Genomic DNA, 27848 nt, shown 5'->3' on the forward strand with positions numbered 1-27848 from the left:
CTCTCCTTTAAAGGCATAATTTACCATTTGCAGATGAAACAAAAACCCAGCATTAGTGTTTTAAAATAGTTCTAAAATATGAGTTAGGGATAGAAACAATGACTGTAAAAATTTGAATCAGTAAAATCGATGTTAAGTATTGTCAAATATACAAAATGTGAACAATAGTTAAAATAAAAATGTTCCCAGACTAAACCGTCTACAGTTACGGTTTACTGAGAAAAATACAGATATCTCCTTATATTCTAGGCTTTGTTGAAAAAATTTTACGTGGTAGGATGTTTTGTGGTAGAACAGACCTACGCATATATGCATTAAATGTCATATCTTGAAACAAATTAAAATCACAGTTCCCAAAGGTAAACAGGACCTTTAACTGTGTTTTTTTCCTCTGCTTCGACTTATGTGCACAATCACAGCACTCTATTTAAAAGTGACATAGAGGAAAACAGCACAGAAGCAAAGTGAAGCATTATCATCAAAAGCAGTTTCATTCTGCTTTCTTGATCTTAGAGACATTTGTCGTTTGCTCGGGGAGAACGATCAAATGCACGCGATTCAAGGAAGGTGTGCCCGAAAGAATGACGCAAATGTGCGCAAGGTGCGTGTTATACTTATGGGCCTCGCCAGAGTTCGATTTGTTCTCCTGGGCACATGATGGTATGACAGTAATAAATCAAAATTCTTTAGACCAGCAGCATGAAGATATTCACAAATTGCTGCTAAGGGTGCCATTTATGCTCAATTTGTGAAGACAGAATTAGCATTTCAGAATGCCATTCATGGGGTATACCGTTAATGTTAAACTTTTTTGCGCTCAAGAAAGAGCCAATTTCGAACACGCACTGTGCATTGTTACAAAACTATAACCCTCTATTATAGCAAGCTGTTCAGGCTGTTACATGATTTTGCATTCATGCTTCCCCAGAAAACGTGATTGGAGAGAATCACCAAACATAAGGCACCTTTTTGTGTGTTTTGAACTGATGTTTTGAAACTGCATTTATATCAAAGTGAGTTGCGATACAACCATGTTTTGCACTATATAGTCACGTTTTAAAACACTTAATATACATAAATGCACCCTTAATGACTATGGATGATTTGATTTGTTCCATCTCATATTCAAACTCAAAGAGATTTATTGTATTCTCCAAGACAGAACATCATAAAGTGCCTCTGGGTGGCTTTAAATTGATGACTTTACCCCTAAATGTGCTCACTTTGGCACACTTGTGCCAAGCTCCCTTTCCTGAGAGGATGCCCCAACTTCAACTTGGTGGAGTTGCCTGACTGACTGGAGGAGTATAGGGGCACTGCCAACAAGTGACAAATTGCCGCACCCTAATTCACCTGCCACGAGCACCATCAGTGTCTAGTGGGAGCAATTTGATTATTGATTGCATTTGGACCTGTTGGGGAAGGGCGGTATTGCTGGAGGGTGCCACAAATTGGGAAGTGACCTGGATGATGGCACCGGAGGGGGATAAGCCAAGCTTGATTTTGTGCCGAGGACCAGCCATTGCTTGTCCACTCCCGTTTTGTTTTTGTTTTTGTTTTTTTCTCTCAATCCAGTCTTGCCCTGGTATAGTGGTAGGAAGCAACACTACCCATTGTGAAGTGCACTGTCGTGTGATACATACTCAGAAAGGCATACTGCTTGAGTGGGCATGTTACAATTTATGCTAATTAGGATGTTGTCTGCCTGCATGCTATGACTTGAGCTGATGGTAGATCAAAACTTTATAATAGCTGTCACTAAAGAAATCTATTTTCATAATTTGTAAACTGTCACATCACTCTCATGAATATTCCTAAAAGTTTCCAAAAAGATTGTGCCAAGTACGGAACCAGATTTTCTGAACAATACACAGTGTACATTCATAAGCACCAATTGCATTTTTCTCCCAAGAATAGTTTTCTCTCCAGGAAAAAAACAACAAAAAACCTCTTGTCCTGTTCATGGTGTATAACAAGAGTGATAGATAGGCCCATTTACACTTGCTTGGAAAAATCACAATTTTTCTAAAGTCGCGACATTTGGGTGCAAGTTGCTAAGCAACTTCACCCAAACGCCCTCGAAACATCGCCAGAAAAATCGCCAGTCGGAGTGCAATTTTTTGAAACATCGCGATGTTTGAGGCGAAGTTTGGCGAGTGTAAACCCAAGCCGCAGAAATATCGTGATTTTTCATCATGTGACCTTCGGTCTCGGATTGCACCGGGAGTTTACGCGCGCTCCCGATCACTCTTTGGAACATGTAGAGAGTACGTCGGCCACTGGCCAGATAGAGTACAGGGTACATGCTGTACAGGTAAACGGCCGATCCTCAGCTCGTGGTCTCTCACCTCCCTGATGAAACTATATTGTATTTGAAAACTAGTAACCAACCTGAAGTTCTCCAACCACGTATCATCACCCCATAACGACTTAACAAAATAATGTTCTCCCAGAAATGTGTTGATTTTGGAGTGCCCACACTGCTCTCGGTATAGGTTGAGTTTGTGGAATACAGGAAGACGCAACAAGTGTCGGTATAACATGGTGAGTTCTTGCTGTCGCCTGATGAAATACCAGTCCTAAAAAACGAGCCTATACTTCTCACTTTCGTCATATCGGCGAAATTTCATGATCCTCCTGAATGCTACTTTCATCAACTTTCCCATACTAAGCTGAAGTTTTACACACCTGCTACGAATGTGATATAATTATAGCAATTAGCTATATAGTTTTGCCGTAAGTTTACACTCTGGAGAAACACAAATTTATGTGTGCATTGTACTGATAAAAAGCCCTGGCTCAACGTTCCAACCAGCTAGCTAGCTGCAGGGAGGTTTCCTCTCACCTCCCTGCTATAATGCTAGCTGTGAGCAAAATAGACTGCACTGCAGTAAATACAAATAGCCCGCACTTCCACTCATCTACCATGTTGAAGAGAGGTACATTACACATGCGCACTACCGACCAAAAAATCACAATGTTTCGTGACGCTCAAACTTCGCATGCTTTTGCCTAAGTATAAACGGTGGAACCAAAATATCGCGATTTTAAAAATCGCGCTGTTAGTAAGTGTAAATGCGGCTAATGTTTGAGTGTCCTGCTTAGTGGATAAGTTCTGTCTGTGCCCAAATATTGAAGAACAAAAGTTAGTAAAATTTTGAGTGCAAAATGTATAGAAGCTGCTTAATACTGTATAAAGCTGTTATTTTCACGTACAGATATTTTCGCGAATGAGGTCATAGACATTTTCGCGAGATGTTGTTTTCGCAAACTGACGCCGACGCTAATGTAAATGCGCTATTACCCTAGCGCATGGAGACATTTTTGTGTGTTGTTAAATTCGCGATCCGAGATTCGCGAAATTCGCGAAAATCAAACTCTCGCATAAATAACAGCTTATACAGTACCTAGATCACACAGAGTTACCAATTGGTCTTACTCTCTTAAACTTTCCATCGATAGCTTTCTTTGTGCGTTCTATTTTTTTCTGAAAATTTTCACCAATTTAATGTCAGGTTGGAATTTCCCTTTAAAGGACAAGTCCACCTTCATAGAAATGTGGATTGAGTGAATGCAGTAGAACACATCAGTAAGAGTTTGAGGAAAATCGGACAATCCGTTCAAAAGTTACGAATTTTTTAAGTTTTTGCTCAGTCACTGCTCGATGAAAAGACTACTACAGCTTGTGATGTCACATGTGTACAATGATATAAAGAAAATATAAAGAAAATTCAACATATTTTCACATTTCTGGCTTAATAAACGGTCACTTGACTTGGCTCTTTCAGAAGGCAAGGGGAACATTATTACCATTAACACACATCAGTGACAAGATGAGGAAATGTACACTTTTTTACAAAAAGTAGAATTTTGTGAAATTCTCTTTATATTTTCCTTATATCGTTGTACATATGTGACATCATGCACTGTAGTAGTCTTCTCATCCAGCAGTGACTGCACAGATACTTTAAAAATTCATAACTTTTGAACGGATAGTCCGATTTTCTCCAAATGTTCACTGATGTGTTCTACTAATATTGATGCACTCACGTAATCCACATGTATATGAAGGTGAACTTGTCCTTTAAGTTTTTCCTTTCCTTCACTCTTCCTTCTGTGAATGCAGCATCCTGCTATAAAGGTTGGCTTCTTGTTGTTTGCCTCCATATAAAGCACATTACCAGGAAAGCATCAAAGAAAATCAACTTGACCTGCGGACAGCCATGGGGCCCGCACTGACTAGAGGGGCAGATACTGTGTAAACAGACTTGCTGATGATGATATTGTGTGAATGACATCGATACACGAATTGCGTTGCATCCACTGTGCCAGAGATGCAAATCACTGTGTGGCAGCATGCAAAGGAAAAGTAGGTCGATCTATGTGTAATCATATCTATGGTTTTCTTCTGGAGCAAGTTTAAAGGATCATGGGGATGATGATTAGGATAATGATTATGGCAATGATGATCATGATGGTGAGGAAGAAGAAGAGATGAGTTTAATACAAATAGATCTCTTTAAACCCATTGAGGATGAGCTGATTTTGATACAGCACACATTTTCCCATAGACACCTGCACAAGCATACTCTGGACTAGTCTTAAATGGTTTGATATTTATCTCATTATCCGGATGATGGCAATGAAGATAATAACCTTGCTGATGATGGCAAAGATGGATTTTTACTGTAAAACAGCATATAACACTAGGGTCACTTTTTCAGTATTCTTTGTACCACATACTGGCAATATAATGTGGAGCCTACAATGTTTGCGAGTTTCACAGGATTAATACCAAGACTCAAAATATGAACACGTTTGACATCATTCATCTAAACATGTCTACAGTGTACATAAGTATGGATAGTTTAGATGGATTACAAAGAGAGAGAGAGAGAGAGAGAGAGAGAGAAAGAGAAAGAAGAGAGAGAAAAGGAAGAGATAGATGGCTACAAATATATGTTTACTGGAGATTCTATTCCAGTTCAACTTGACTTTGAGTTGACCTTGACCTTAAAGAAGAATAAAATCAGGCAAACAAAACAGTAAACCTTTCATGGAAATTGGACAAAATGAGAAAGTTTGGAAAATTTGATGTTCTGGGGGGCATTTCATAAAGCAGTTTGGTCAGATATTTTTCTGACAAACTGTTACAAGCTACTGAAATCCTTGCATCTGATTGGCTGAGAGCATATTTGTCTGACAACTTTGTCGGACAAAATGCTTCATGAAATGCCCCCCTGGAGACTTTTTGTCAGTGATTTACACTGACAACTGTTAAAAGCTACTGAAATCCTTGCATCTGATTGGCTGAGAGCATATTTGTCCGACAACTTTGTCGGACAAAATGCTTCATGAAATGCCCCCCTGATGTCACCATCAAACAGTGACATGGATGACAACTGACAAAGTGACTTAGCAATCTAGTGCGAATGATATAATTTGCTCCTGAATACATATCAGCATTAAAGGAATGGTATATAAATAGTTTTGGTTGAGATGAGGATTCAGGTTTCAACTTTTGACGAGATAATTAGAAGCCATCTATATGAAATATAAAAGAGCATACAATCTAACAGGAATTCAAAGCTTATTTGATGAAAATTAGTTTTGAAATGACTGAGATATAAAAAAACAAACTTAAAGTAAAACACAGTGGTTCCAATAAAAGGTGGGAGCCATCCTTTAGTAGTGACCTCTTTTTTTCTGGATATCTCAACCATTTCAAAACCAATTTTTGTCAAATAAACTTTTGATTCTTCTTAGAATTGCATGCTCTTTTATATTTCAAATAAGAAGTTTCTGTCTTGTAAAAGGTTGAAACCTGGGGGTGTTTCAAAAAGCTGTTCTTAAAGCTACGAACGACTTAAGAACGACTGGCGATCGGTTCTTGTGCTGAATTATTGAAATTCTGATAAATATAGCACATCAGAACTGATCACCAGTCAATCTTAAGTTGTTTGTAACTTTAAGAACAGCTTTATGAAACACCCCCTGAATTCCCATCTCAGCTAAAACTACACCATTCCTTTAAAACTTAACAAAGATTGCAAGTGAATTGGGGACCTGTGAGATACTGACATCATCATTTTATCCAATTTGGACCAGTATACGACTGTCAGTCATCATTGTACTGGAAAATCATTTGGAATTTGAAAGTTTTTTTTTTTTTTTATTAACTTCCTCATTTCTTCCCTGGTTTAGAGTCAATTTGATCATAGAGTGGACTTTAACTCCAAAACAGTTGCTGCACTAGTACAGTTTTATTGATACTGTCACAATCAAGTTATACACTCATCCTTTTGATTTGATTTTGAAATTACGCTTTCTACATTTGCTTCAGGAACATCAATATTTTTGCAGCAAGCACAAAATTACTAGCAAACACAATGTGACTGTTCAGCTCCCCGGAGCAACAGTGAAGAAGGAAGAACAAGGTATGAATATATGGTACAGACGCATACATCTTGCTGAACGTATTGAATGTGTGCAAAGTGAGTGTTTCTTGGCATGTGTGACCACATGAAGGCTCAATCCGATGTGCATGTGGATGATGTTACACCGATAATGAAATGTGTGTAAAGTGAATGCTGGAGGTGGGTATAACAATAGTGTCTACGTGCGAGTCGGTGTTTGTGTACAAAAGGAATCAAAGAATATATTAAAGATTGAAAGATCTATGCATACTGTATTGGTTCTTCAAGATTTTCACTACATGCACAGATCCCCTTTTTTTCAAGGGGGAGGATCTCATCAGTGTTTCCAAGCAAACTAAGACACGATGGCAGTTACTCCTTTTATTATGATGATAATGATGATGATGATGATGATGATGATTATTATCATTATTATCATTATCATTATTATTATTATTATCATCATTATTATTATTATCATTATCATTATTATCATCATCATTATTATTATCATTATTATTATCATTGTTATCATTATTATCATCATCATCATCATCATCATCATCATTTATTCAGAATTTGCAGACAATACAAGTGATAACAGATAAACAAACAAAACAAGCAAAATACAAATGTATACAAAATATTGCAATTCATTTTTTTTTTGTCAGCCAAGGGACACTATGAAGACTCTCGAAATAGATGCAATGTTCTCTTCATGACATACCTGTGAAACAATTTAATACCTGTATCTCAAGTCTGATGAGATAAGAACAGAAATTGATGAAAGAGATTCAGTTGTAGCACTGATCCCGAGAAAGGTAATTTTCCACTTCGAGAGCTTGTCCAGTTAGCTTCACGTGGAGAGACAATCGTGGGACGAGCATGTTCGCTAGCTGGTCTGATGCTCAAGTCTTGGGGCGTGCAATATCAGGCTGATATCTGTCATTCTGCTTCAGTCTGTCTGATTTGATTCAAACTGACATGCATATCAGCATCAGGCCGGAGAGCCAAAATTGCTCTATGCATCAGGTCGGAGAACCAAAATTGCTCTTTGACCCACGTGGCGAAGACACTCTCTCATGAATGGATGCAGGCAAAATTTGAGCACGCCTATATAATAATGTACGATAAACTCACTGGCACCCCTTAGAGCAAGCATTTTGTGCCATGTCACTGTCCAGTAGCTTTGGAGGTTGAACATGGACAGAGATCTGGCAAAAGAGAGAGAATGGGGATGGGGGCGGAAGAGATGGAGCAAGATTTCGCAATTTTCGCTATGCAGTGCTGGACCTTGCACATCATGTCACACAGCTGGGGAGTAATTCTCCTTGAAGTCAACTTGTACGTTCTTCTTTTGGAGACGATGTACAAGGTACGTGGGCACAGACAACTGGTGGATATAACTTGAATGATATCCCTTCTTCTCTTCTTCTTCATTCCTCTTGCGAACTGCCACTGACCCCTCACCCTCCGAATCCCCACCTCTTCCCCCCTCCCCTCCCCCCCCCCCCCCCACACACACACGCTGTACACACACAAGAGACAGACACAAAAATTAGAGCAATAGAGAAAAAAAAAGAAAAACATTTCTGCTGACTGAAAGCTTTAGCCGCAAGGTTCTCAATTTATATTGCATTGTGTGGATTCCTGGTCCCTTGATTTTTTGCTCAACCTTGAATGAGATTGCCTTTATAGTAATTTTGATACATTTGGGTTTATTTTCACAGAAAAATTGAGAAAAAAAAATGATGAAGTCTGAAGACAAATTTCCACAACCTGCTGAAATTTACTTTTGGCAGGCATGATTTTACATTAACTTTCACTTCAGAATGTTTAACAATCGTGTGCTTTTATAAGGTTACAATCATATTAAAGGGGTAATAAAGAAGATAATACAGACAATGATGAAATTCTCTGATCATGTTTTGTCATGATTCCAATTAAGGTATGAAAAAGAAAGAGACAGCCTTTGAATTTGATTTATTTTTCTGAAAACAGTTCAGCCACGGGTATGATGAATAGAGTAACAAATGCATTTACTGTGAGTGTATTGACTACACTTTTTTTCTTCTTTATTTTTGCAGACATTAAAAGACCCTCAGAATAGGTCAACGCACAGTAAACTAGTGAAATTTGTGTCCACAAAACAGAAGATCACTCAGTAGCATCAAGGAGTTATGATCTGGAAGCAGCAGTACAATGGACCACAAGGGCCAAAGACCAGAGAGCACGCAATCTTAAATCTGTCCATAACCAGGTCCCTCTGTACCGTCACCATAAATTACTCCCAAGACTGTTGACAGGAATCACAGAGATTATCTCAGACTCAAACACTCCGGTCATTAGAGAAATGCTAATGATGTATGAGAGACACTCAAAACTGGTGCCAAGTATGTACAAAGGGCTTACTTAGCTTTGGCAGCTAGGTTAAAGTCAGACTTTATATCTAAACAATTTCATTTTTATTTCATAGAGCCAAAATCATACTACTTTTCAATCACGTTAGCATGTCCAGACAGAAGTGAAGACAGTTACTTCAAGCCGTAATATTGATATTTTGTGTTCTACAGATTGTATATTCCAAAGAAGTCTCAGACAAAATGGATGAGACTGTGACACAGGCTATGCTCAGAGTGGAGTCCAACTTCACACTATTCACTGGTGGGCACTGGAATGTCAAGTGTTCACATTCTTGTAGCCTTTTCCAAGACACAGTTCTGTGCAAGTAGGAAAGTACATAGTCCTTTTTCAGAGTTTCTTGGACTGTGTCTACAATCTCATATTGTCCATTCTCTCTACATCACTTTCTTGTGGCCTCTAGCTCCCAAGACAAAATCATTATGGCCATGTAACAAAAAATAAGCTGTTAAAAATATTACATTTTTAGCCCAGAGAATTCTTACACACATGCTTCACAAAAATATTCATTCTGTAATTCTGTAAATACACGGAACAAAAAATCCTGAGATTTTTTTTTGTTCCAATATTCACACACTCACCACAGTGCAAATTATCTACTATTTCTCAAATTACCAAGATGATTCTGAAAATATCACAAGATTTCTTGGGATTTGGATCGTGATGCAAATCTCAAGATTTGTATCCCACTCATCAAAATCAGTGTGAATCCCACTAATGCAACACATTGCCAACACCCTCTAGAGGTGATACTCGTGAAGTTATTCATTGCATGTGGTGGGCTCACTTGTACATGTGCTTTAGTTTAGGCCATATGTCTTGAAGGTCTACAGGTACAGATGTGGATCCATATAAAAGTTAATGGCACATTCATATGTAACTCTCTAAATGTGATTCCCATGATTGTGCATCCATGTGTTAAATGCATGCACTGTGTTATGTAGCTGGGATATCATGCCTCAATTTTTTTTTTCAAGTTAATGTATTGTAAAAGCTCTTATTTTCACGTATAGGCCTAGATAGTTTCACGAATGAGGTCACAGACAATTTCACAAGATGTCGTTTCTGCAATTTGACATCGAGGCTATAGTAAGTGCACTAATGCCTGTCCATTTACTCTGCCACCTTATGCGATCAAGATCAGATGGTGATGTTTTCGCGTGTTGTTAAAGTTACAGTCCAACGGTGCTTCTCGAAATGTGCAAAAATTTAAACCCTCATGAAAATAACAGCTTTTACAGTATCTTATTTTTCCCTGTGAATTCATACCTTTGAGATGTGCTTTCATATTCCCTTCAGACTTTCATTACAAATGCATTTTTTTTCCCATAATGTTTGGCAGCTCTGTAGGGCCTACATCTACATGTACACACTCAGCTGAGGCATAAATGTATTTCTGAAGCAGGTTCTCACAACAACAGGTAGACCATACATGTACCTTTAAGAAAACAAACTCATTTTATTTGAAGGCATGAATGCACAAGTTTATGACTACATATCATAAGATCAGACCAAATATAAAGATGGCAATAGAAGCCAACAGCACAAACCATCTCTGTCTAATGGACAATCTATGATATAGGAGCAGGCCATAAATCATGCACTCGGTGTACACAAGGTTTTAAAGTTTGTCAAAGACACCAGACAATAGTTTATAAACAATGTCAAAAATTATAGCACAGCCACTTGAAGTAGAGGCAACCTCATGGTTATAGTAACATGCTATTATACCATACCAAGTTGGCTTGTGAAAGCTGAGGAAAATATTAAGCGCACTTTATGGGAAGAGATGAAATGCAATTGCATGCTCAGCATAATTGCATAGGATTCATTTGAGAACAATATGGTAGCTACAATGTACTTCTTTCACTGTAAAGAGTAACAAATTAAGATAACAATTTCTAATGCAATGCACCACAAATGTAAGTGCAAAAAGCAAGAAATAAGATTGCCTACATGTATCAATGCTTATTCATGTGTGTCCAGAGATTATCTGCATTATTTGAGTGAGCTTTGCCACACAAATTAAAGAATGTGTAAGTCCTGGAATACAATAATATGTCAACCTGCCTTCAAACAATACACAATGCTAGTACTTGACAATCACTGGATGTGGACATTCACCTACCCTGGCTGTATAAGGCTGATATTTTTAAACAGAAATCACGAAGCATGGACATATTGAACACATTTTGACATTCCAAAGCCTTTTTATAGCAATGCAGCTTTTATCTGAAGACCAAACAGACTATGGATCCCATAATCTGAAAAATATCTGACAGAGGCTTTACCCAATCTTTGTATGCCTTGTATAGTATTGATTAGCCCCGTGTGTCTTGACATCTGGTGTTTGACAACAGAGAGAGAATCACCCACATATCTTCCACAGTCTCAGCTTGCCTCAAATTTGTGCTTGGCATCAGACCAAACCAGTATGATGTTGTCATAGTCCAGCTCTGCCCATCAATGCAGGGAATAATGTTACTTCTCAATTATCACTAGCACTTCCGATGAAGTTCTGTTCAGTCCTATAGATGTTAAAAAGCCCAGCTACACACAAGAAATTTTAGTACAGCAGTCATATGCATGTAAAAAATGCATACCAAAATGCAATGCAATACCAGGAAAATTATTCCTGCAATGCCTTCAGCTGAGCTGCAAACATTCCCACAGAAAAGTCAGGAAGGTTCTACATAAAGTACTGTACGAGCTGAAATTTTCGCGTACAGATATTTTCGCGAATTGCTACTTGGAGGACATTTTCGCGTGTTGTTAATTTCGTGGTTGCGAGGGTCTAACTGAACTTAGTTATTTGCGCGTTGTTACTTTCGCGTGTTGTTATTTTCACGGTTCAAAGGCGATTCGCGCAATTCGCGAAAATAAAACCACCGCGAAAATTTCAGCTCGTACAGTACTAGAGCAATCAGGGAGCTCCTTGTGTATTACGTTAATCTCAAATTGGCCAGATAACTATTAAAGCTCCAGGGAAACTTTTATTTCCTCTTCTCAGGACATGAAGAGAAAGTAATGTTTTCAGGGGCTCTCAGAAGTACTGCAGAATCAGGAAGACTCTGAGTGGCTGCCCTAGCTTGCACACAACTTTGCATGTCTACATTTATGTGGAATGTTTAGGTATGTATGTTATTGGAACAAAGTGCTTTAAAACAAATATACTGTAATGGTGTTTATTTTGTGAGGTTTTCATTTTTGCAAATTTTGTGAGTCAGGTCCCATTAAAAAATGTGAACACATGCAAAAATATAAACTCTGATCCCGACATGAATATGACCTGCTCGCATACATTTCTCCATCATAACTGTGTTACACAATCGCAAATCTAACCGCTCGCAAAATTGCAAACTCCTGATTTGCAAAAAAAAAAAATTAGACTCGCTGAATATATGCTACAGTTGTACAGTACTGTTTTAAAATAGTGCTTTAAAAATATTGCAACATTAAAAAAAAACACACATTGTTTGAATATTCAAAGTGCACAATAAAAAATTTGTAATTGTGGCCGCAGAAAAAAAAACTTCAAATTTTTTGTCACTGCAATTATACAAACTAAAATGCAATTGGCTCAGCAGTCTGTCACATACAATTGATGTAATGTGTATAACCTAACCAACCACAAGTAGCTTTACACTTCATGTGCAAACACTGAGTATAGTTTCTGTGTCTTAAATTTTGAATTATTAAATTGCTAGTGTTGCACAGTTGCAGGTGGCCTTTGGCAGTTGCCTAGCAACTTTCACTGTCATCTCATGAATTTTTGTGAATGGTCCTACATTGAGCACACTGAAAAGAAGTATGTTTACTGCTACTGGGTATATTCATGGAGTTATCACTATTTGATTACACACAGCTCTTTCCCTCCAATATACATTTAATCAAACAAGCACTTCCTGTACACACAAGAGATATGAACTTTGATTCCCCCAGATACAACAGTTGCACATTCAAACAAAGGGCTAAAAATAGGAGATAATTTTGACAAAAGGTTTGAAGCAATCCCTATAATCATGATTGCTAGAATAAAGACACATCTGCACATACAGCTGTACCTAGAAAACACACAATTATAGCGTGACCCTATTTAACCTCCTCACGAACATTGCTTCAAAGTTTCATCATTCAAGTGATTATTAACATTCCCTGTGACAGTGTTACATTCTTATCAGTTCATTTGAAAACTAGTGGCATCAGTATTGTTCAAATCATATCAAACTATGATTCTTCTCTTTTTTTTTCATAAATGAAGACTTGGAAAACCATAACAGAGCACATTTAACATTTTTTGTAAACCACCTAAGAAAAAAACATGCAGGGTGTGAAGCTGTGCTGTTTTACACTTTACATCAGATGACAGTGTAAGTTTCTAATGTAAGAAAACCCACTTTGAAATGTTAAAATCCTTCAGATTGTGCAAAAATTGGTATGTAGGGGCCTATACAGAGCAGAGTCTATCACAAAGACATTGACACCCGACAGTTTCAATGCAAACTCTTTAGTCGTCACAGGGAGGTATTTCAACTCAGGTTTCTGTTTACTTTTTGCTCATAGAAATACATCCAAACTTGAAATAGGAGGCATCGTGTCTACAAAACTTGCAATTCTGAACACAGTCAAAAGTCGGTTCAAATACTGCAGGTCAATTCCATTGTGACTTATGGGACAAAGTGACAATTTTCGGACATTTCAAACCAGTATTTTGAGAAAATAGTTGCATCAAATGCATTTTTCTCAGTTCATGGTTAGATCCATCATATCACATTTTATGAAAACACCATACTTAGTTTGAAAAGTATCGTTGCATTTCGTACAGCAACGAAAAATTGCTGTCGTGACTTATGGGACATTTGAGGACCACCGTTTTTCACATGGGAAAGTAAGTTCTGAAATATTCGTACACACAGAGTCTCTGGAAAGATATTTTCCTTCCTGAATGTAGCAAAGGGTTGGTGCTTACCCTGAGCCAAGTGATATGAATATCTACTCATTGGTACAGTAGCAGGATAGGGAAAACCAGTGTGACTGATGGGACACAAAAATGTGACTTATGGGACGCTATCAACTACCACATTTTGAGATTGAGAGAATAATATTTACTGATGCCGGAACAAGTTCTAGAACATCATAAAACCAATCTATGACCAAAGAACATTCAGAAAATAATCCATCTGAGAATTACACAAACTGTATTATGGTCATAATAGTGTATCAGAAATGATACATAAATTCTGCAAAAATTGGCAATTTTCATGAAAAATGAAGGTTTTTCGGACATAACTCCACTCCACGTTCACCGATGTTCACAAATGAGGTATCAAAATATCCGTTGTGAAAGGCTGCTTTGAGTAAACAATACCAGATCATCTAATTAAGCTTCATTAATCATCTATACTCAATAGTTTGATTTTCACAAGATGCAACTTTTCCGTGGAATTGACCTGCATCTTATTCTGTACAAAAGCTACAGTTGTACTTGTACATGTATGTTATTGCCACAAAGTCTTCTACACTGTACCTGACTCAATGGGGTTAACATCATCATATCACCCACATCAGATGCAAATTTGCAAATTCTTTCCTAAAGTGTTCATTATCCCTTTATATGTGGAAAGAGAATACTGTACTCAAGTGAAAGGAACAGTTTGTATGCTGGGAAATTTCCAGACCAGCATACCAGTGTTAAGATACTTTTAAACTTGTTTACCTAGGGTAACAATTACTGAGAGTAATCAAATGCTGCAGTCTGTATACTTCTATTGAAGTTTAAACATTGGATAATTAATAAATCTTTTGAATACCCCCCTCCACATAATATTATACACTTGCACATGAAAACAGCAAAAACAAACAAAAGAAAGAGACAATGTGTTCTCTAAATGCAGTTGGCCTTTCAGTGGAGAGGTAATTTTTCATTGGATTACCAGTCACTTACTGTCTCATCTGTTATGTACAGCGATGAACAGCAATGCAACGCTCTATATAACTTTAAAAAAAAAAAGTCTCATCTGGGGCTTTTATGTATTGTTGTGGGTGACATTAATGCTAAAAAGGGGGATTATGAAATGCAAAATGAACGTTACATAATGCAGTATATTACAATGTACTGGTACTCTGATCAATGATATCAACAATGACATTAACACTGATTTAAGAATATATCCACTCTTTTAAATCTTTGCTTTTATTTCACTGCATTTTAGGTCACATAATAGTTGTCTACAGGACTTCTTCCACCTTAAATTAAATCGAATTATATTCATACACAATGATTGGAATCACTTCTGTGGTATGGAAGTACATCCATATTTGATAGTAAGGCCTCAATTCTTTTATAACGATTGAATCGAAGTTTCACCTGTAAAATCAATCGACTTCCCTCAAATTTACATTCAGAATGCTTTTTTCTACTGCCAAGCATTCAACGGGTTAACAGGGCTGATGTGACGTCATAGAAAATATAATACACACAGCCACAAGTATGTGTACACAGAAGACTCTGTCAGACAAGTGGGTGTACCTGGTACAGGCACTAATACATGAATGGTTTGTGTAGTTATTACTAGTGCCTTGTACACTGTAAATATTTGGCCAAGACGGTTGAGCGTGAAACATGATAGATGAACTGCTTTCGGTAATCGGCGGCAGGTATAAACACCTGCAGACACGCTTTGGTGTCTTAATTGATAGACGGTTCAATAGCTCATTACGTGATAAATGGTAGGCCTACCTGTGCGTGCTGCTTACATGTGTTTAGTGCGAGTATAAAGTGCATTTATGGGGGAGGTGGTTGAATAACTCACAGCAATTCAAGACTGTACAAGAGTTCGTGACAATGTTAAATGGCATAAATACTAGTACATTAAAATGAATTGTGGGCATACACTGTGCATATATATGCACAATCACACACAACTGACTGTACATGGTGATCAGCTGTGTCATCTACTGCTTGAAGAGGGCCATGAGAGGGGGTTTCCCAAGTTATATTGTAGGAATTCTGTGTCAATAGCGTCAAAGATTAAAGGTACACACACAGACGGTGTAGCTACATTTTTTTTTTTTTGAAAGAAGTAGAATTTGCGTCTTCTAGAATAAATAAAACAAATCCAAGTATACTTCCTACAAGTTCATTACTCAGTGACTTGATTCATAAAGATATTCATTTATTATGCATAAATTCTGAATAGTTTGCTGACTGATTTGCAAATTCTGAGAGATAAAGGAATTATTTTATGTGATGTCATTTAATGACAGACATCACATATTTCCTTCAGCGATGAAAAAAAAAATCACCACCCAGAATCATATGACTATGACATCATAATAGGTTGCATTATTCAGTGGTAATGAGTCGGTATTCGTAAGATCCTTTGACAATTCCAAATAGAAGCATTGAATGAAATGTAATTTTTATTTCATCCAACTGCTAGAAGATGCCTGAAAAATAACGGTTTAATTGCAAGGCTGACTTATGACACACTGTAAAAATCATATATAAGGTACAATTAATGAATAATGATAATAAGATTGATTTATAAAACGCAGAACTTATGTGTGTCATTCTTCTGTGCTGCAACAGCTCGTGATATAGTGATCAATCTAATATTCAAATCAATCAAATGACCAGATTTGATTGGGTTAAATAGATACAAGAAATAATTAAGTGAATTAAAAGCTCACATTTGATTAGATTAAACATAGATAGGGAATACAAAAAAAGAAACAAACATAACCTTACTTCATTTTGCATGAATACCTTTAATGAAAGCATGTTAAACCAACTATCCCTTTAATTCTCAGCAATCACACACTGTACTGATTTCAGAGAATGATGGAGTTTTTTATCTTTTCATTGTCTGGGGAAAAATGACATGTACAATTGTATGCAACTGGCAGAACACTGCACAAAGCATGCCATTCAGAACCATTGGATGGCCTTGCATGAGTGCCAAACATAGTTCATGATAAATAACAACACTTGACTCCATAGGACCTAATGAGCAATGACAAGCCTTTGAATTTCCCATACTAGGATCACCTTTGTATGAGAAGGATCTCTACAGGAAGAACTCTTTGATTGAAAGGAAACTTTACATCCATATAACATAGAAAAACAATTGTTTTGTAAGCTATCTAAATGATATTCAATAGGGGCCTAAGGGAAAAAAAAAAATTTGGCCATGGATGCAGGTGACTGTGATGACACTAGCATGGAAATTTACTTGGTAAATACTTTTCTCTCAAAGATCCCAAATTATTTTTTCCTTTTGCATGAAGGAACCAATTACAGTGTATCATTCTGTGATAGGTCTATGTTTTTCAGTGTGCCAATTGACTATGTACAATTTAGAATTAGAATGACTTTCCATGAACCAACATTACAATGGTTCTAACTGTCCTTGATTTCACAAAATTTTCACAGATTTATTGCTGAATTGCTTTGCTGTATCCACAGCTACACTGTTGTTCTTCTCGATACATACAATGTTCACACTTGTACATATATTTTTTTTTCAAGAAATTTGTTCTCCTTTTTAGTGTTTGAAAACACATCTACAATGTACACATACCTAACACTCATGAGCAGTGGTCATCCAGTTTGTGAGATATCTGTGGGCCTATAATCGCATGATACAGAGAATCTGTGCATCATGTCACTTAGCGCCAGGCCTACAGTATATCTTTTGCACTTTATCTATTGTCATTGGTGCATGTATCTGTAGTTGTTTGTATTCTTCCAAAGCCATTCTACATTGGATGTCACATTCTCTGCAATGTTCAAACTTTCGACATGTAACAGCGATGAAAAATGATCTTTTATACCCGCTGCTTCTCTTCTTTCCCCCCCCCCCTCTCTCTCTCTCTTGCTCACTGTCCCTTTAACTTCCAATTTCGTACTCTCAATCTTTATCTCATTTGAGAGCTACTATACTGTTATGTGCATTACTGATATCTTCCTCCATCATCTTCAATACATCCATTCAGTGAATTTGACAACTGGCTGCCAACCACAATGGACCATTCTATACTGAATTTTTTGAGCATACATGAGTACAATACAGTATATTGAGAATTATATAAGTTACCTGCAGCAGTCAAGCCCCTCGGGGTGCCATACTGGAATTCTGTGCAACTCATATTGGGGCACAATGGACATTTGTCATAATCAGTGCAGCAAAAACGTCTTCTGATTGTGGGATTATGTGCATTCACAGTGCCAGCAGCTTGACACTGCTTGGGACCCTGCTAGCACAGAATACACCACACATCGCACTCAGTCATTTGGCAATCAATTCAGAAGACAGACAATCAGTGTCGGAATATTGAAAAAAAACTTCTAAGCCTCTATACTGCACTGGGTATGCTGTAAGAGTATGTGATACACTCCATTTGCCATGATATGTCATAAAACATGGAATGTTTTGTGTTCTGTGATGATCAGAGTGAAAAAAATATCCCTTAGAAATATTTACAATGTAAAGTGAATAATATCATAACAATTTTAATGGCACTATTCAAAAAACACACTTTTCATTTTGGATGTTCATGTATTCTACTGAAGAAACTGCTAAAATCTACGACACACAATGATGTGGGGGTAAAAGAACACAACCATAAAAATACATTGAGCAATGTGAGGGAAGGGGGAAAAAATGCCTGAAGCCAAAATGGTTCTAAGATTGTTGGATTGGTATCCCTCCCACCCCCCCCCCCCACCCCCATACACACACACACACACACACACACACATACAAACAACTTCCTACAGACACACAAGTACCTGGTACATTGTATACATACAGTGCATAAAACATACTGTAACCATTCATCAAAGCGACTTCTGTTCAAGAACACATTACTGATGATAATGTAATATGTACTCAAAAATATGAAAGGTTTGATACCAATATCTAGTCAGGGAGTATCAAAAAGTATGTCTAGATGTGGATAATTTGTTTGACGAAATTATTCCGTACTGTCGTTCTAAACACTCACATAGAGAGGACTATGAATGTCAATGTGCCTCCTTGGCTTTTAAGTCAGAAAATCTTGGCAAATTTATGAAAATACACACATCAAGAAACCACTTAAAAGCTATTTTCACAAGGGGATAGTTCCTTGCTCATTGATGGGTAGTTAAACCGTGTCATTGATATCAGGAACTTGCTCCTTAAACACCGTTTGCAATCTTCACTTGTCATCTACTAAGTACTGTATTTAATGAGACTAAGATCCTGTCAACAGGCAAATCTTGAGATGAGGAAACAAAAGTCCGAAGTATTGTGTACAGTCTGGGATGACCCAGTTTTGTGCTGTGGGATACAGTACTTGTAGGAGACTCCGCAAGTCAAGGTTTTCACATGTTGGGTGAACTATCTCAGAATGGCGACTGAGAATGTGTGATTATGACATCCCTGGCAAGGTACATTATGTACAGGATACTGCCCAAATAGTGTGTTTTTACGAGGGATGGTATAGTTTTGGTTGAGATATGGATTAAGATTTCAACTTTTAGTGAGATAATTAGAAACCCTTCCTTAGGATCCCTTTGTTTTTCTTGCTTTGTTTTTCAATATCTCAGCCATTTCAAACTGATTTTCATCAAATAAACATTCAAGTCCTCTTTGTGTGCTCTTCAATATTTAAAGTGGTTTTCTAATTACCTTGCAAAAAGTTAAAACCGGAATCCCCATCTCAACCAAAACTATACCATCTCTTTAAATAATTTCTCAAATAATTTCTGAGAGAAAATAGTCATCCCAAAATTCCACTTAAAGATGTACTTTTGTAAACATATCTTGGACACTATGTTCTTATATTATTTCGCGATACCCTGTTTACACTGCTGAAATAGCAATACAGCACAAAATCTGGAGGTTGATTGAGTCATTTTTATCATTCTACTATTGAAACCACCATGAGAGCAAGAACGAATCACATAAATATGGCAAACATGAGGTGAGACATTCTACACCGTCTCAAACCCGCGGATGTTTTAATGCATTATTAAGCCGCCTTCTCCTCCACTGTCAGTATCCATAGATCTACATTGTAAATTGTCACAGCATACAAACTTGAAGTCTCTCACATGATCTTGCTTCCCAGTAGGCCTACATGTAGTATACATAATGCACATATGTTTCACTGCTAAGCGTAGTTGTAAACAACGTCAACATGCAAAGTCTGTGCACTTGCTTAGAAATTACTTTTTTATTGTTCTAAGCATGAAATATTCTTTTCACAACTTATCTATTGTTTTCATTTTGATAGCGCTCATTCCATAGTAGTATAAATAGGCCTATTTGGTAATTCAACTTGATGATTATTTCTTAATTGATAATTCTCATTCTCAAATGCTCACTGTGTAAAATAATGATATGTCATGAGAACATACAGAGCTAAATACCTGTCTGTCATTCTAGAAATGGGTCACCATGCACCATTACCATGTTGGACATTGGATGGCACAAATTACCAAAAGCACATAATGTCATATCCAAAAGGGGTATGGGTCTTGACTTGAAGTATAGGTTGCGCAATATGTTTTGCTCTCTGACACAAGATGTTCATCCCCATGTAAAATGAATGGTACCAGGCACCTTATCCATGTGTTTCGGTAAGGAAAGTCATTCTGTGTTCGTGCCTGATGACTGGTAACGTAAAGTGAACACAGCATGACAGCAGTGTTAACGGCTTCGGGCAGAGGAAGCTAGAGGAGTCATTTTAAGCCAATGACAAGTTTCTGGGAATATAGCAAAATGTACTGTAAATATGGCATATTTTGCAGGGTTTTATTTTCGCGAATTTTGCGAGTGCGGTGCTATGCGCAAATTCAAAAACGTGCAAAAATATCAACTCTGAATGACATGAAATTCAATGTGACATGATGCGTACATTTCTCCAACCAGTTCTGTTCTCCATAATCGCAAATTCAACCATTTGCAAAGATGTTGGGAAGTCCTGACTCACAAAAAATTAGACTTGCTATATATCACAATGGCATACCAGTAATTTCTTTTACCAAGATGCCGTACGTGTAGTCACATGAACACAGGGTGCATTGTGGAAAGCCATCAGTGCCAGTTATGAAACAATACATGGATATAAAATGGAATGATGATGAATTGGTCTATACATATTTGCTTGTTTGTTTTTTCATTTGTTTTCTCTCATATTGTCATATATGCAGCTTATGAGGTTACTATTCCTCACAACTTTCTTGTACTTCACTGTGTCCTCTCTTTAAATCTTTTGCAAACAAAACAGACAAAGAAAATGTTTTTTTTTTCACCCTTATTGGCTTTTGGAACAGACACAGAATTTTTAACTCTTCCTTTTTCAGGCCTTACTATGGCTGGCAAAATTGGCGCTAAATTGAATCTGTACTAAAAGAAGCGCTACACACAAAATAAATATCAAGGGACTTCGGGGGAAATGGGGAATTACAAACACATTGTGCAAAAATATCACACCACTTGGCCCTTTTGAGCAGCATGTCATTAAAGTGGTCCAGCTGGGATTAAGATGACATGCATGAGTGAAAGTTTATTCGGTGGGGAGTGCTTTCTGTTTACGTCCCCAAGAAAGGTCTACAAGTAAATGGCTTCTCATGCTCATGCAAAGAGGGGATTCAGTCAGTGCTGAGTACATAGAAATGTATGATGTATTATAAAAGCTTTGTGCCTCATACTATGCTGGGTGAACACAGGTGCTGATTTTAGAGATCTACAGTGTATGTACATTGAAATACATTAAAGAAAGACAATTTCTTCCAGAATTCATCGAGGCCCTACTCCCTGATTCATGGGAACGGCATGCAGTGATTTCTTACTTGACCACAGTAGATGTAAATACATGTAGGAACAATAACTCTATTCCCAGAGCCAATAGGACCAATATGCTGATCGATCACAATGAAATTAAAAAAAAAAATTAGCTCAAAGCCCTCAACAAAGAGAATCGGGAAAGGAGAAAACATGATGAGGTTAAACTTGATGATATTTTGATTTCATTTGATTATTCATCAAATTGAAGGAACTATTATTTTGTGTTTTGTTGACTGAAGGGTAGATTTATGTAAGTACTGTAAAACAAGGAATTTTTGCGTGCATTTTAATTTCGCGAATTTCGCGAGCGCCAAGATTCGCGAAATTAAAATGCACGCGAAAGTCCTTGTGTACACTATATGCATTGAACGCCAGTGGCATTTCGCGAAAATTTCATGCCACGAAAAAGGCTGTCGGCTCCAATTCGCGAAAAATTCATGCCGCGAATATATCATGTTTTACAGTAAATTGTTTGAACCTGTGGTCCTCATAAAGTCACAAGTTAAAAGGTCACTTTCATTGCATACCTTACACTGCTCTATCAAAAGGAAATCATCCATATCATTGAACACTACCACACATATTATTGTGCAACTTCCATTTTGTTGTAAAAACAACATTACAAAGAAAGAGACAAAATTAAATACTAAACTATAATCCAGAGTCAATATGAGAAATACAAGCAGTGCAATACACACCAGTCTTATTTGTCAAGGGTGACCAAGGAAATCTCTTTGTTGAAGTGCTCTTGTGAACAAAAATATTTTCCTAAATCAAATAATATAACACAAGGCATTTTATCAGAAAAAAAAAAATATGGATGACCTTCTGAGTGGTGTGAAGGGGGCTTTCTGGAGGAATAGTCTTCCCTCATTCCTCTGCTTGAAAGCAAGTGGGGACATTTAGAATGACGCGTTTCAATTAGGATGAGAGGAAGCAGTCGATGAGAGAGCGATGCCTACTTTGTCACAAAGGAAGCTACACAATGCAAGCAGGTGTCTGGCCAGATGTACAGACCTTGTATGCAACCTGTGAAGGCCATTTGTGAGTTGAATGCACAGAGCTGACAATTTGACTGCCAATTACATTGTATCTCTCTCCCCTTTCTCTCTACCCCCCCCCCCCCCTTGTGTCCTTTTCTTTAATGGTGATAGAATACCATAAAATTTTTCAATCAGTATTTTCATATCACTTGTGCAAATGGTAGGCCCTATGTGTTTCACATGTGTTAATTTGTTTTCAAATATCTGCTGCAATGAAATGGTGACTGCAGTCCATAGAAGTTAATGAATGCTAGCAGCATGTACAATCTACTATGTATCTTTTTAACTGGTTGTGACACAAATGAATGGTAGGCTAGTAAAGGTACTACTTCTTCAAGATGTCATGCATCCGACGCAATTTTTTCAGTGTAAATCTTCAAAGTATACATACCATGTACATGTATCATATTCAATAATACCAATTAGCATAAATATCTCCCTGGGACCCATATGAGTAAATGCTATATCACTTGTATCAAATGCTTACAAAGTAGTTAAATGGTCCTCATCTCCTTGAGTTGTATACTAAGATTATGAAATTCATAAAAACAAAACATACTAAAAGAGAGGGTCCTTGCAAAGTCAATCATGTATTCATGACTGCCCGAAAGGTGCTAGACAAATCAACAAGCTCATTGATCATCTTTCTGGGGCAACCAAGACCAAAATGAAGAACCTGTCCAACTCAGGTAAAAGCATGCATCAAAAGAAGAAAAAAGGAACACACGCACACACAACCTTGTTATTTGTTGAAATAATCAATCATCAAATTAACAAAACAGAATAAAAGTGTCTCTGTCCAAGCTAACAAGATAACCCCTTGAGGATATCCAATAAGATCTATAGTGTAGTATAATAAAACTTGTGAGAAAAAAACCACAAGATATTACTTCTGCAATATTATACAATTTCGGCTTAGAATGCCTACAGCAGGCCTATATACATCATTATATGTTTTTGTATTATTATACCAGTATCTACATTGTTGTTCATTTCATGTTAAAAAGAAAAACAAACACTAAAAACCCCGAAAACCTAAATTCTAGACTAATATTAGAATTAAATCTCCAACTCCAGAAAGCCTAGGTCACATATTATTTAGACTAGGGCCTACAGTTCTGTATCACAAATTTGAGAGTGCATCCAGAGAGAAACATATGGCTCTGGATGATCAGTTGAAAATGTTTTGCTCACCTTCGAGAGTGACTTCTTTGCCGGATCTCTTCAACAATCTCACAGCTTCATCATGAGTGGCATCTCGCAGGTCCTCCCCGTTCACGGACAAGATAGCGTCCCCAACATACAGAGCTTCCGTCTGGTCTGCGGCTAGGCCTTTGAAAATCTTGCTGATGATGATGGGCATTTTATTTTCCTTCCCGCCCTTGATGCTGAGGCCCAGACCACCGACCTCCTGCTTGACAACGCGGATCACTCTCTTCTGATTTGCGATGGAATCAGGGATTGTGTCGCCACCGTGTGTGTGATGCATGTAATCCGAGTATCGTATGGAATCGTTTCTCCCGGAAGCCGGATGATGACCTGACGATGAAGTCGTCGACGAATTGGCCTTGTTGACGCCGTCGTTATTCCCGTTGCTAACGCCATTGATATCGTGTCCATCCTCAAGGCTGATTGTAAGGGCTTCCTCGTCCAAGGCGGCCAAAATGCGGCACCACTGATCACGAACGAGTACCTCGAGAAGCCCCGACTTTGCGACACCAGCGGCAGCCATCTTCATCTCGCTTCGACTACCCTGGCTCATCGGCGCGCTGAACCTGCCCGAATTACCGCGTTTTGCCTATGTAGCATGTAATTTCAAATGCTCGACGGAGGTAGTGTGCAGCAGACTGTGACATAATACTTGGGATACAGCTTCCCTCGCTTCGGCTCACCGAGCTAACGCCGTATCTTCCCACCAGCTCGCCTCGGGTTCCTCGCTCGATCGCAGTGCTAGTGCAGGAGTTGCCTGAGAATGAAACCCTACACTACAAAGAGGAGCCGCTAGAGGACGACTACATTCCGAAGGAGGGTAACTGTGCGATATTATGAGGTAATATGTAGAATTAAAAATATATCTAAACGATGCGTTATACCAGTGACATTAGTAAATCTTGAATCAGATCATAATGCTGGCTAAGTGAGGATAAACAGATTTGTAGTGAGGTGTCAAGAATATAATGCCATTAAGACATGCCCTGCCAAGCAGGTAGAATCGTTCTTTCCATGCAAACTTCCGGTGAGTCGTGCTGACCTGAAATGTGAGTTGAATGTAATAGTTGAATGTTATTATCCACATATACATGATAAAACATTTCCTTTGTATATTATATATTAGAACTGTTTTGAGTTCTCTCTTTTTTTTTGTAATGGATACGGTATTCTACGTGATACTGCTAGATGGATGATGTTTCGTTTAATCCACGTTTGTTGTGCACAGTCCCATATGTTTAAAAATGTGTTATACCTTGGAAATATACCTTGGAAGTAGGCATTTAAAGTTAATAACTTATTTGCCTCTCGTTATCATCAGGACAAAGAATCCAGATTAGAACACAAGTCTAGTGGCGCTGTACAGCAGTTGATGAACATGGACAGGCAAAGGACTCTTCTGGGTCAAATGGGTCTTTTCTTAACGACCAAAATTTCGACAAGTTGGACTTGAAAGTATTAATTGATGTACTCTCCATCCACCACAGCAGATGGGAGGTTGTTCCATTCATTAATACATCTCTGAGAAAAGGATCCATGTCTAAGCTTTGAGTAAACTCTCTTCTTGGCAATGCTATATCGATGGCCACGGGTTCTACTATCAGTTGGATGGTCAAAGAAGTGTGTCGGATCAAGATCATCTCAGCCATGCATTATTTTGTACATCTGAATCATGTCTGCTCTATGGCGTGTGTAGGCAAGAGATGGCAATTTGAGATGTTGTAATCTCTTCTCATAACTCAGGTGTTGTAGCATCTGTATTTAGCGAGTTGCTCTATGCTGCACTTTTTCTGTTTTTGTAATGTCTTTTTTCAACACTGGATGCCACACAGTTGAACAATACTCAAGCCTGGGTCTGACGATTGCTTTGTATAAATGCATAAAGCCTGTTCTGTCCAAATTAGAAAAAGTCCTATTGATGATCCCAAGCTTGCGATTTGCAGCAGCACATACACTATCCACATGATGTGAAACTTCAATTGTTTGTCAAATATTACACCAAGGTCTGTCTCAACTTCGACGGCGGGAATAGGTGTATTCTCGTCTGACATGTAGTCATTATAACGAGTATTACTTCAACCATAGTGGATGACCTTGCACTTCTCTTGATTAAATGGTAGTTGCCACTGTTGGGACCATTTTAAGAGTCTTGTCAGATCGGCTTGTAGATTTTTACTATCCAATGGAGAGCGAATTGGCGAGAAAATTTTGGTATCATCTGCAAATAGCTTGACTTCTGATGTAGTATTACAAATAATATCAGGAATGTCATTTACATATAACAAGAACAATGTCGGCCCCAATACACTTCCTTGAGGTACACCGCTACCAACGTCTGATGCACTTGATGGGGTACAATTATTATTATAATAATTAATAAGCTATCTTGATATTTGTGTTTTTGACAATCAGTTAAAAGTAGACCACTACTAGACCTAGTCTCGTCGTTTTCCAGGTAAATATAGATTACACTCATTCTGTTTCTAGAAAAATTGGTGTGAAACGTTCGTTCGTTCATTAATTTACGTCCAGTACACGGTTAGTAACTTGCTTGGTAGTGTTAACACCGCAGGCCCGCGTCGTTAGTTTAGTGCTGCACTGCGTGCGCTGGTGTAGATATCTAAACATTAAAGTTATAACTAGGAGATGCTAAACTAAATGTTTTAATGTTACCTTTGCCTAAATTTGACCACTGGCAAAAGTGTAACATAACATAAGTACACTTCAGGGATGAGAGGAAAACTAGAGCGAGAGCTGTACAACTGAACGGAAAAATGTGTGCACATCACATTCATGTCAGGATCAGAGTTATTGGTACATCGTACATGTACATGCATGGACCATGGTGCTATTCACAAATTTGAAAATAGAAGATCTATTTTTCGCATGTTTTTACATTTGTGAATAGCACCCAACTCGCCAAATTCGCAAAAATAAAAACCTCACGAAATATCCAGCATATAAATTAAACAGTATGCTTTGAATCCTGAAACTTAAAAAAAAACAAAACATTGAAATACAAATTATGCAGGGCATCTGAGACCATACTACTCTGTATTTAGGGCCTGCTACAACTCTACAAGTAGATCACCTTGTTACATCCCATAAATATGCATGCCTGGGATTGTCTAAACCAGTCTTGAATAAGTTTACCTTTCCTGAGATATTGTTTGAAACAAATTTAGGAAGAATGTTGTAGCTTGTTTTTACTGTAATTACAGATATAAGATATAAATCACACATTAAGTGATGTATCATTGACGAATCTCCAGTTATACTTGGATGGGTAAAGTCAAAATGATTTAGTGCACACATCAGAAAAAAATTAAGAATACACAAGAACCTCCATTAAGCATCTGTTGACTAAAGCAACAGATATTTCTTTACAAGGGCTATCAATTCCATGTTAACAGTGACTTCACTTAACCTTTAGCATCCATGAATGCTTAAATGTGACTGATATAACTTTATGTAAAAACTTTGTAAATTTAGCAGGAGTGACATCATTGTCACCAGCTGTGTTCTACATAATGATGTGTATCATTGTTATATTATCATTTATTACCAGGTACTATTGATACAGTCCAAAAAGTGACAATGTCATATAAATCTTGTTCTGTCACATTCTATTTCTAGATCAAAGTTTGGCTCTGCAAGAATAATCAATGATGTCAAAGGTTGCTGATTGGCTGCTTCAAAGCAGACACACTTTGGCATGGAGATTCTTACAGAGTTGCCGCAATGTTGGGTTCATCGGCCATGGATCCTTTCCCACCTCCACTTCACAATGGGGCTGTGCAAATGGAAGGGACATCTCCTGCAGTTCTTTTACAACATTTACATGTAGCAACAGCAGGAGGAGAAACCATTTGTTGCTGCTGCGAGGCTTGGCAAAATGTGAGTTTGGTTGCCAGCAACGA

At 37.7% G+C, this 27848-nt stretch overlaps 1 protein-coding gene across 1 annotated transcript in view; it reads right to left on the minus strand.

Moving 5' to 3' along the window:
* The window catches only part of LOC139712585 (beta-1-syntrophin-like), an 87841-nt gene extending 63223 nt beyond the window's left edge, over positions 1 to 24618 (minus strand). The window contains exon 1 of the mRNA XM_071624393.1: positions 23914 to 24618. Within this exon, the coding sequence (XP_071480494.1) occupies positions 23914 to 24481 (568 nt within the window). The 5' untranslated portion in view covers positions 24482 to 24618. The remainder of the gene's footprint in view (positions 1 to 23913) is intronic.
* Between the last annotated feature and the right edge of the window lie 3230 nt (positions 24619 to 27848).

This window comes from Diadema antillarum, unplaced genomic scaffold, assembly GCF_040938485.1.
Source record: "Diadema antillarum isolate AM-2024a unplaced genomic scaffold, OU_Dant_1.0 seq00001823_RagTag, whole genome shotgun sequence".
Classification (NCBI taxonomy): domain Eukaryota; kingdom Metazoa; phylum Echinodermata; class Echinoidea; order Diadematoida; family Diadematidae; genus Diadema; species Diadema antillarum.